At 39.8% G+C, this 11,816-nt stretch overlaps 1 protein-coding gene across 1 annotated transcript; it reads left to right on the plus strand.

Annotated features, from left to right (window-relative positions):
• Window positions 1-106: 106 nt before the first annotated feature.
• MPLKIP (M-phase specific PLK1 interacting protein) lies at window positions 107-10,876 on the plus strand (the record flags this gene model as incomplete). The annotated part of the gene is made up of 2 exons (XM_083856438.1): window positions 107-460; window positions 5,281-10,876. The coding sequence occupies 2 exons, from the start codon at window positions 107-109 to the stop codon at window positions 5,482-5,484; spliced, it is 558 nt and encodes a 185-aa protein (XP_083712564.1). The 3' UTR covers window positions 5,485-10,876.
• Between the last annotated feature and the right edge of the window lie 940 nt (window positions 10,877-11,816).

Raw genomic sequence — 11,816 nt, forward strand, 5'->3', positions numbered from 1 at the left:
CCCGCCGCCCGCCTGACGGGGAGGAGGTGGGGGAAGAGAGAAGAGCGGACGCGGCGCCGCCGCCGCCATTGCCCGGGTCCCGCTCCCGCCGCCGCCATTCTCGGCCATGTACCGGCCGGGGTTCCGCGCACCGACACCTCCCTACGCGGGCGGCGGCTTCCGGAGCCCTCCCTCCGGCGGGGGGCCGCTGCCGCCCTCTCCGCGGGGCTACGGGAGTCCCCACCACACGCCGCCCTACGGGCCCCGGCCCGGGCCGTACGGCGGCGGCCCCTCGCCGCGGGGCCCCGCGTTCCACGGGCGGTTCGGGAGCCCCTCGCCGGGGCCGCAGAGCCCGCGCAGGCCGCAGGGCGGCAGTCCCCGGTACCCGGCCCCCTACGGCGGCGCCTCCCCGGCCGGAGCGCCTCTGCACCCGCCGCCGCAGCACAAGCGCTCGCCCGGCGGCTTCCAGAGGCACTTCCAGGTATGAGGCAGGGCGGAGAGGGACGTGGGGATGGAGGGAAGGAAGGAGGGAGCTGCTGCTGCCGCTGCTTTTAAGCGGGGCCCGTAGTTGGCTGGGGAAGGCACGCTGGGGGCTTGTGCCAGCGCAGCATCCACCGCCAGCAGGGTTTTCATGGGAGAGCGAGGCCCGAACCGCCCTGGGCAACATCAGCTTTCCCCCCGCAGCGGAGAGGACAGGCAGCTGTGAGATGAGGAGAGGGAAGAGGGCTCAGGCCTGGCGAGGTGTGAAGACACAAAAGTGCAACTTTCTTTTTCATATTCTGGCGTATGAAGGTAGAGCTTTAAGCACCGGGCAGAAACGGCAGCAAACACTTTCTCCTGTACGTGCTCCCTTTGATCAGGTTTCTTTAATGCAGCGCTGAGGCGTGGGGTGTTTTTACTCCGCCGTGCCTCCGTCGTGGGAGCCGCGCTGCCGACACCCCATCCACACTCTTCAGGGACACGGTCAGGGAAAAGCAGTGCTCTGTTAAAGAGAATTAACCTGAGGCTCCTTTAAGCAGGAATGAGAGCATCTGTTGTGGCAAAAGACTCATTTTACAGTCTTTGCTCTGCACTGAAAGCTTCTGTTTGTAGAGTTTTCCTGAAAGCCATTAACAACAGGTTCTGGGAGTTAAGCTTTTTTCCAGCTCTGTTGGTTGTAGCATGTGCCCAGTGCACACAGGGATGGCAGGATAACAGTTTCTGGATATAACTGGCTTTATGCAGTATTAGAGAAACCTTAAAAGTGTGACAAGGGACACGTTCAGTACAATGATAAGGGTTTTTGTTTTGGTTTTTTTTGTGCTCTTATTGGTACTCGAAGGATGAAAGTCTGATAATGAAGTCTCGTCTTAATAGAGATAAGTGAAATCTTAATGTGCCTGCACTGCATTGCCACGTGCCCACTGAAGACTAGTATTTTGTTATTTTCTTATCATACAGTTAACTCAGGAATCTCATAGTGGTGGAAGGAGATCATTATAAAATTTATACATTTTCTTCAGTGCAACAGTAGAGACTCTCCTGGTGTGGAAGCCAGATTTCATAACCTCAGTGCCTTTTGAAAAAGATAAGCATGTGGCATTTCTGCATTTTTAATGTCATTGATGTCTAATTTCCCTTCAAAAGATCATTCTTTGGCTGTTCAGTTAAGTGTTTTTTTCAAAGCCTGCCTTAGAATTAATTGAGCAGAAGAATATGCAGGAATCCTTTTGTCTTTAGTTTTAGTCAGAACTATTTCATGTCAGGAGCTGAGGAGAGGAACCCTCCATAGGCTCCATTCTGGATGTAAGAAACCTGACATAAAGTCAGGTTACATTCTGAGGTAAGAAACATGACATAAGGAAGGTACAGGTATGAATCCAGTCTCAGACTGTCACAACATCTTCCCTTCTCCCTTTTCCCTCTTTAGACCTTGTGAGCAGTTTAGGAGCCTGATGGCAATTCCTCCAGGGATTCAAAGGATATTTGATGTGTGTAGCTTTGCCCAGGACTAGAGACAAGTGTGTCTGCACTTTTACGTGTGTGCACATGAGCTGTTCTGCCTGGGAGGGCAGCAGGGGCAATCACAGAGGGAGTTAATATCATAAACCACAAGTCCTCATCTGCTTTGGTGTGGGCAGGGATCTCTGCCCATGAGGCCATAAATAGGTTCAGGTAGAAGGCCTTTCTGCATTTTCTAAGCATCAGATTTCTCGTGAGGCACCTGCATTGTCCCCTCTCCTCTGCAGATCCTGTTAAGTGAACTCCAATGCTTTGACATTTATGATGCTACACTCACTTTTGAGATTAAAGTCTTAAGTCGCCCTTTAAAATTGCATTGGAAAATCCAAAAGATAATTTATATTTAGTTTAGTGTTATATTAATGTCATACCATTAGCATTCTGTACTCACTTTATGCTTGCAGACTTTCATTCTTTGGAACAAACAGAAAACTTGAAGAAGAACATACTGAGCTTATTTTTTCTGACATGGCTAACTCAACCTTTATGTGACCAGCAGTTTACCACACTTTCTGTTTTTTCTACAGAGATGCTTCTGCTTTATATTTTAGGAAAACATGTTTCTGGGAACAAGGGAGAATACCTTTAAACTGTAAGAGAGTAAGTTTACATTGGATATTAGGGAGCTCTTTACTGTGAGGATGGTGATGCATGGGGCAGGTTGCCCAGAGAAGCTGTGGATGCTCCATTCCTGGCAGTGTTCAAGGCTGGGCTGGATGGGGCTCTGAGCAACCTGCCCTCAGAAGGAAGGTTGGAACTAGATGATCTTTGAGGTCCCTTCCAACCCAAACCATTCTGTGGTTTGACTTTGTTGTATTTCTTATCTCGGCTTAGAATTCACGTAGTGGTAATGTTTCATTCCCTAGACTCAGCAGGAATTACTGAACTAGCTGCTAGCAGCAGCTGTGGAGTGGTGTGAATCAAAAATCATTATAAAAAGTAAAACAAATGCTACCCTTTTGAAATGGTACAGTTGTAATTTTTGTGGCTTACTCATATGCCAGCCAGCTGTAATTACATCAGGTGAGGCAAGCTGATGAAGGGAGTGACTGTCCCCATTTTCAAGGCATATTACTCCATTCAGTAACTTTTTAATGAATAGCACTAAAATAAATTATTTTCTACTCCAAACAGAGATTTGTTATCTGAAGAAGAAGTACTGAGAATAGATTTACTGGTTTTTTAAGGAAAGTTTATAGAGAAAGGGCGGTTGGCATTAGTGACAACTAATGGAAAGTTTTTTTTAAACTACCTTTGGTACCAGATAGTGCCTCTTGCACTGAATGGTTTCACTTCTACAGGTAGGGCTGATTTCCTTTTCCACAGGCCTGTCATGTGAATAATCACGTTTTGATTTTCTTCCCTATAAAAAAATTCAGAGGGAGGAAAAAAAGCATATGATAACTAGTATTCTAAACTTAAATAATCTGCATTCTTAAATTTAACATGTACTGAAGGCTGTCAGTCTTGTATTACATAATAATAAATTTCCTAGATTTCAAAAATACTAAAATGTCAGTGTAATGTCACTGCTACTGGTGACCTGCTTCATGTTGTAGTGAAACTTAAGATTATTAAATAAATCCATACAAATGAGACTTACCATTGAATTATTTTGCTCCTTCACTGAGTACTGCAGATCGTTATAGCAGCTCATGTTTCTTTTGCCTTCTGCAGATTAAACACAGCAATAAATGTGCTCCACATTCAGTCTGTTTTACAATGCCAAAGTTAAAAGGTCTTCATTAAATGTGGTGGTTTAGAGATGGTGGGGTTTTGTGTTTATTTAGGACAGAGTGCACTGGGTACTGCTGTTTCACTACCAAATGTGGGTGCTTAACATAAATGGCACTGTTGCTAGAGCATGTCAGCTTCCTCTAGGAAACTCCATGCCCCTTAGAAAGTTTTTTAGATGTATTGTGAGGTGATTCTCTGACCCTCATGGGGTTTGATGCAGTATAGTAATTCACAACCTTTTAGAAATTCTGCTGTTTTGGGATCATCATCTTAGCTCCATAACAGCTGCAAAGAATCATTAGGAACAAGTGCCCTATAAATAAGACATGGATGTTCCCACATTTGATCATGTGCCCATTGTCATCAAATTTCAGGAGCTCCTGAAAAGTTCTTGCTGGGAACATCAGCACGTTCCTGCCACAGGTGTTAGCAGGAATAGGTTCAAGCTGTTGGAGTGAAATCTATTCTTCTGGCTAAACATTGGGTCTTTCACTTTGTGGCACCATTTCACAGTTTTTCTTAGAAATTGTTTCATGTGATCTGTTTACATAGATGCTGTTAGAGCTTCCTAGTAAAAATCAAATACCATCACTGCTGATCCAAAAGTTCAGGGGTGGCAGGGCTGTGGGGGAAAGCAGCCATTAATCAAGTGCTTTTACCCTGCTTTACAAAATCTGATAACCGGCCTCAAAGCGTGCTGTGCTCTAACCATACAGAATGCAGTAGGCATGCTTATAGATTACTGTGCATCTGTACTATGGGTTGCTCTACTTTGGTTAAAACAAATTAATTTAAATAAATACAGCTTTAGACAGAACTTCACATTTTATAGGAGTGAATCTGAGGAGAACAGTGGATGATGCTAACAGGAGAAAATTATTATCAGAGTTCCTTTATATACCAGCACTCTTTCAGCTTCAGACTTGTAGGAGCTTTACAGAAGCAGTTGTTGTGATCCTTGATGTTAAAAAAAAAAAAAAATCAAATATGAAAAGCTCCCTTCAAAAGTCAGTACCCACTAAATCACTCATTACTACTGAGATTGTATATAAAATCATCTGTTCTCAAATTTCACAGAACACTGGTTTGGTTAAAAGAGGATTTTTTTCCCCAATGAATTCTTTGTAGCTGTTTGCATTATACAATGCTGTGTTCAATCTGTAAGTACTTAATGTTTGACTTCTTCTCTTGTTAATATTGTCAACTCTTCCTCAGCCTCTGATTTGTTGTTCAGCTTTTGTTAGACATGTTGTTGACAGGTTATGAAAAACAGCATGAGCTGCTTTTCTGCAGCTATGGGCCAGAGTGATGTAAACAAGTATTTGGGAGAAGGCTGTGGTGGTGCTTTTTTCTTATCCTGGTAAATCATCACTCATAAGTAAAATACATTAAAGTTAATATTTCCTGAGGAAGATGCAAGTGAGGTGTAGTAAGTAAAATTAATAATCAGCTTCAGAGCTCTACTACAGTAGAAGGAAACATTTTTAATTTATTTTTAATTTTTTTTTCTTAGTTTGAATTAGACTATTAAATGTTTCTTTACCTGATGGTTTTCTTCCAAAGGGATCACCCAGGACATCTACTCCATTTGGTACAGCGCATGGCAGAGAGAAAAGAGTGTCTAATGATGTGGAAAACTATTACAGACCTTCAATGCTTGAGGACCCATGGGCTGGCCTAGAGCCAGTTTCTGTTACAGACATAAACCAGCAATACAGCAGTGAGCAAACAACATGCACTGGTAAAAAAGGGAGGTATTTCAGCTAACACTTTTAAAGGCCAGATAACTCCATCTTGTCAGGAAAACTTTGGGACAGAATCTTTACACTTACACAAGATGAACAATAATCAAGACCTTAGATAATACTTTTATTTCATCACATGTCCACCCTTTTATCCTACCTTTTTAATTGCATTGGATATTTTTATGTATGGGAGACAAATGGAGTGGTAGGAAAACTTATATTTCTGGCTATGTGGAAGTGCCTACCAGCTGAAGGACAAAGTGTTCTTTAATCACCAGCGACTGATCTGTGACTGTTAAAACAAGTTTCCATATACTTACCTCTCCCATGCCAGATTGTTAGCCTTTTATTGTAAAGTCTCTTAGGGAGTGGTATTTTTTATGTTTCAACGTTTTTAGAATGAAATAACTTGGAAATAAAATAAAGTTTTGTAAATCCTTGTTTTGTAATGTATAAAGAATATTTTAGGAGCTTTGTTAAGGTGTACACGTTAACACAGTAGTTCACAACACTGAAATTAGGTGACTTCTGTAAATGTGTTTGTATCCTGTAGTTAATGTCTGGTTTTGTGCATAGTGATTTTTGTTATTTGCAGTGTAATGTGAAGTTGAAACATGACTTACAGCCATCTCAGGAAACAGATGTATTGGTTTTGGAAAGTCTAATTTGTTGAGCAAACTCTTGAGTCACAAGCTTAATTCTGGAATTTGCTTTTGTGTTTAAAAAAATACATATTTGGATCAGTATTAGAAATTTCTGGATTATAGTAACAAGTCTGTTCAGTGAAACTTAAGTCTAAAGGACATACAAAACATCAAGCTTAAATAAATGCAAATGTTCTTTCTGGATCCACCTGCTAGAATAGTACAGAATGAATGACAGTTTTTGTTATACAGTTGACATTAGTACATGCATAGCATCTTTTTTTAATCTGTTTTATATTTTTTAATTATTTTTCATTTTTACTTACAGCATAATTGTCAGGAGAATTGTTTTGTGTGTGTATGTGCTATATTTTTATACTGAAGAGGGAAGCAATGGGTTGGGTTTTTTTAGAGCTTGTCTTTACATGGAAGATCCATGGTTAAAACCAGGAGTGAATATCATAATTTAGAATAAAAAAGAAATAGTTCCAGCTGCAGGCATGTTCTTAACTTGCCATGTTAAGTCTGTAGTAGTTAGATAAATTTTTGTTGAACATACAATTATTTGTTTGTTGATCTTGGCTTTTAAGCCAAGGTAGAGTGTAAAAACTTTGTTAAATATAACCATTAGTTTGGTTTTCAAAACACATGTTCTTTTAAGTTTCTTTCATACTCAAAACATATTTTTGTAGTCCTGAGGTATGGTATGATAGAAAAGCACAGGAAATCCCATTAAACTGTTCTTAGTAACTTGTCTTTTGCTGAGGTAGACTAGTCCTCTGTACTCTTCATCTGTTTCAGCATGTGTTAGGTTAATACTCCTTCAGGACCAACTTTAAACTGTAAGAGGGAGTTAATATGGTGAAATGTGCTGAGTCTTTTGTACTCTTAGGACCACAATCTAAAGTATGTCACTTCTGTTTCCCCCCAGTTCACCCCAGATCAGTATTATATCCAAAAAGGCTGCCTTGAGAACTGAGAACATAATGCCTGCTGGATATCAAGAATGGTTAAATCTTCATCCCAGAATCAAAAAATGGTCCCTTAAATGGCAGCTATCAGTATTGTTTTCTGTAATAGGTACCAGCAAAACTGAGATGACTTGACAAATTGTAGTCTTTAGAATTTATACATAAGTTAATCAATGTCAATGTAAAAATTGAAGTGTAAATTTTTCTTCCCTTTTTTTTTTTTTTTTTTTTAATCTTGTTAGGTGCTGTAAAACTCACAGGAAAAAAAAAAAGTTGTACTGTGCTTAACTGAGTGCCCTGTTTTGTTGGTGTTTCCCATGTGATTGAAATGCAATTTATTTTTTTTGCAATATATTGTGATTTTGGAGAAAAAAATATGATTTTATTTAAGAGAGTGAAGCTGTGATATGCTCTCAGTTAGACATGAGAAGAGTCTGGGTTTGGAATGGAAAAAGGAAAGGTGAGTGATTCCTGAGAGAAAAGAGACTGTTAGAGGTGGGACTTCATACACAGTAGCCAGTATGAGCTGCCCTTGCACGTTGCAAAGATGGATTTTTCCACTTTGACATTGCAGTTTCTGCAGGCATCAAAGCCAGACTCCTCTGGTACTAACTCTTTAACTCCTGGAACCAGGTGTCAGACATCAGTGAAGGTAAATATTCCCCAAAGAGAACTGAGTAAATAATCTTGAAGCACTGTTTAATCCATGCAGACCTTCCACAATACTGTCTGTTAAACTGCTGCTTCAGTGCACCTCGGGATATGACTCAACTATTTTAAGTACATCATACTGCTAAAGGCTACAGTCATTTGGTCAAGAATCAGCAACAAATACTTAAAAAATATTCACCTTTCTAGCTTCTGGGAGAAATTCTGTAATTAGAGTAAAACTTAAACGTGTCATTGTTGAAGAGCTGTAAAATGCACGAACACATGTTCAGAACTATAAATATAATGTATTTAAAGCCAATTTAAACTTTGTCTTTTTGCCATGATATCCAGGAAGCTTAAGCACATACCTCCCTACCTCCCTACCAGTTTGGGGTTTTTTTTCTTTTTACCATTTGGCAAACCTTGGATGGAGAGAGGCTATATCACTCCCTCATTTGCTAATGAAGCCACTTCATAGTACCAGTCTGACTCTGGAAATAGAATTTGATGATAAAATGTGGAGCGCAAAATGCATCCTTTCTTCATGAGCCCACGAAACAAAATAGTGCTTATGCCTTGTTAATGAAGGGGTTCTTCTATATTGAACACACTGAGTCTGTGGGCATTGCTCTTTCTTCAACAGGCTTCTTAGATGTTAAGTTAGCTACTTTTTCAGAAGTTTGGGTTCATGCACTTTTCCATTGTTTTGTTTGCCTTCTATTTGTCTGTCAAGTCCATTTGACCTCCTCTCCTGTTGTTGTAAAAAAGTGTAACTCGTGACTAACGCTTCCAGCAAAAATTTAATTCACTTGGTGCTGTTTGCTCCTGTGTTTGAGTGAACTGCATCACTACTACATTAACAGTAATGAGAACTTAAATAAGCTGAGAACATGTAATGCAGCAACACACTGGGTGGGTAGTTACCTCAAGATGTGCACTATAATAGTTCAAACTTCAGGTTTTAGTTTTCATTCCAGCTTTATAATATGGAATATTCAGTCTTCTCTGGCACTCACTATACACATTGAAATTGTTAAATAATTTAGAATATTAAAATTTAAATTAAATGGGATTTTAAAAGTTCACGTTAAACTCCTCTTTAGAATTAGAAGTAATGCATTGAGATGTGGCATTTTCCTAATGTCAAAGCTGGGAACACCAGGTAAAATGTGTCTGGTCAGCAGAATGGGTGACTTCTTTTGCAGTCAGGTTGCTTTTCTTGTTAAGGACATCTTTATGTGCTCTTTTATATAAATTATTTCATTAGACATCAGAGGGGGTAAGCATTTGAAAAATGAATTATATGGAAATTCTACAAGTAGCTGTTCACCTTCCTCCTAAAGAAAAGGTTTTTTATAGTGTGTTTGATTTTCAAGCTGTGCTTCTGAGTAATCTTACTGAAGTCAGAGGATTTGCTTATGCAACTGGGATGTGTAAGTATCTAATGTTACAATTTGAAAATTCTTTCATTCATTTATCTGTCAGTCCTTTTTACCAGCACTGCAGTTTATTCTGCCTAGCAATTGCTCTGAATTCGAATTCATACCTTTGCTTTTATACATGACTGTCTTGCAGTGAATTAAACTAGTTCTTATAATGTTTTCCAAAATGCTCAAGAGTAAAGACTGTGTAGCATTAACCACGCTGTTTGATGCTGTATTAAACAACACTTAAACCTGGTATCCATGTGTATTTTGCCACAGTCTAATTGGTGTGTATTCAAGGTAGTTAAAAGCTTTTACTGTAGAGTCAATGGGCTCAAATCCTTGTTGTATGCATGAGGAAAATCCTATGAGTTCAAACTGCTGAACATGATGTTGATGCAACTGTTAATATAAATACCAGTAAAGGGAAGAACAAAACCTCTTTCCCTCTGATGCAAATCATTCTCTTCTCAAGCATCACAGAGCTAATGTTAAAACAAGGGGAGAGGAATCAAGCTAATTGACAGCTTCTGTGGATGAGTGCACAGCATAAAGCACAAATAACAGCTAACATAAGCTTTTAAAAGCATTGATTGCCAGCTAGGGAGTAGTATTATCAATAATTGTATTGTAAGTAGCAATTGCAGTGTTCTTAAATCAAATCACCACCTCCTGTGGCTTTATGAAGATTTTTAGGTTAACGTAAAAGACGGCTTTGAGCTGTATTCCCTTAAAAGAGTTGGAAATTAATGTTACTATTCCTACAGTTTGCAGAAGAGACTGTCACCACTTGTCTGTGAAGTTTTGGGGGTTTGGCTCTTTTTTTTTTAAGCTAAGGAAAAACAGGATTTGAAAATCTCAGGGATTATAAGATAAAAGAGAGAATTAACATCTGCAAAGGGTCCAAGAGTACAACTTGAGTTAATAACTATAAGAAGGCACTGAGAAGCTATTGGTGACTTGCCATTGCACTTTCCTAAGGCTGTTTCCCTTGTCTCTAAGTTTTTAATAGCCTCCTGATTGCTATGGCAATTAAATTACACTAAGGAAAATTACTGGGTTGTTCATTTCCACATGTTGGAAAGCTGTTTTCACACTGTGAGCTACAGGTTAAGAAACTGTAGTAACTGTTTGCAAATGATTGAGCTGCCAAATTGCCCTGTTGGAATTGAAGACAGCTTAACTATCAGCCATGTTCCTGTACTTAGAATAGTTTCTAAAATAAAATTCCAAGCATGTAGAAAGTTTGCACAAAGAACCTTTGAATCCCTGTTTTCAAGGTACCTATTGCATCTGGTAGCATTTTCTGACAGTATTTAATTTCTTCTCATAATTGCTGCATGTTTTGTACATTGGCTGTCCTGTAGCCTGTCATCCTCACTGCTGTGATGTGAGGAAGAAATAGTTACTGTCTGTACTTTGTGAATGTACTACTGATAACAGCCCAATTTAGTTTCTCTCTGCTATTAGATCATCCCAGTACATAGTCTACCAATTCAGTATAGATTCAACCAAATCTCTATGATCCTACATCTTGCAAAGTAGATTCTAGTACATTACTAAACATATCCACAAGGCTTTGTGTACTGAATATTTCAAGCAGTTTACAGGGACCTTCCACAAGTGGGTTGTTTTTCCTTAACATACACATCCCCACCCAACTATCCAGAGAAGATAACTTAGGTCATCTTACCCTAATTTTTCCTCTACAGAGATGTTTCTATTGTCTTCCATGGAAATAAGCACACCTTCCCTGTCCTTTCTATTGAAATAGGCTCACTCCGCCCTTCAGGGCTCTGCTGGAGGGTTTGATGGAATCGGTGTCATCCAATCACCGACCACACTCAGTCCCTACAGGTCCTGTTTGTTTACATTGCTGAAGATGACAGAATTATGACAAGGAGTCACACAGATCCCCCCTGACTCATCTAAATGAGCCTGCATTGGCTGAGCAGTGGACTTTGATGTGCAGTGAGAACTGTACAACACAGACATGACCTTGCTATAGTGGCAACCCTTCAGATTTGAAAAAAGCTACTACTGAACATACAAGTTTTGCTCAAATCTGTGTTAAGCATTGCAAATTCAGCAATAATAAACAGGCAAAGTCACTCTAAAGAGACCACAGAAAAAATGTGTAAGAAGGCGGCACAGGGAATGTGTTGCGTTGATCCCAGTTCTTTCTGGTAGCTTCCCAACACAACCATCTCTTAAATGCTTATATTTCCACTAAGGATATCCTCACTGATAGTACACCAAGTTGGATGGAGGAAAACTACCTCATGAAAGCATAAAATCAAGTATTCTTGCTCCAGCAGCCACAGGATGTATTATGTTTTTAAATCCATGAATAACAAGAAAGCAGATATGCATTTCTAAGAGAACTGAGTTTGGTGGGCAGCAGAAATAAAAAGGTCTGCCTAGGAACCTTTCCTATTTAATATACTTAATCACTTACTGCCAGTTAAAAAAGATAGCTCAACTTCAGTCCAGCACTGGTTACTTCAGTGCTAAATTCTACTAAGATGCTTTTGAACAACCCAAAGGTCTGCTACAGAGCAACTTCTTTCAGTCTTGAAACCCTTCAATGAGCAGAAGGAAAAACCAAGGTTCTGGTGTCATTCTAACTGTATTAATATATCAGAGCAAAGCAACAGAAGCACA

The sequence above is a fragment of the Zosterops lateralis genome (genome assembly GCF_965231275.1).
Source record: "Zosterops lateralis genome assembly, chromosome: 1".
NCBI lineage: Eukaryota > Metazoa > Chordata > Aves > Passeriformes > Zosteropidae > Zosterops > Zosterops lateralis.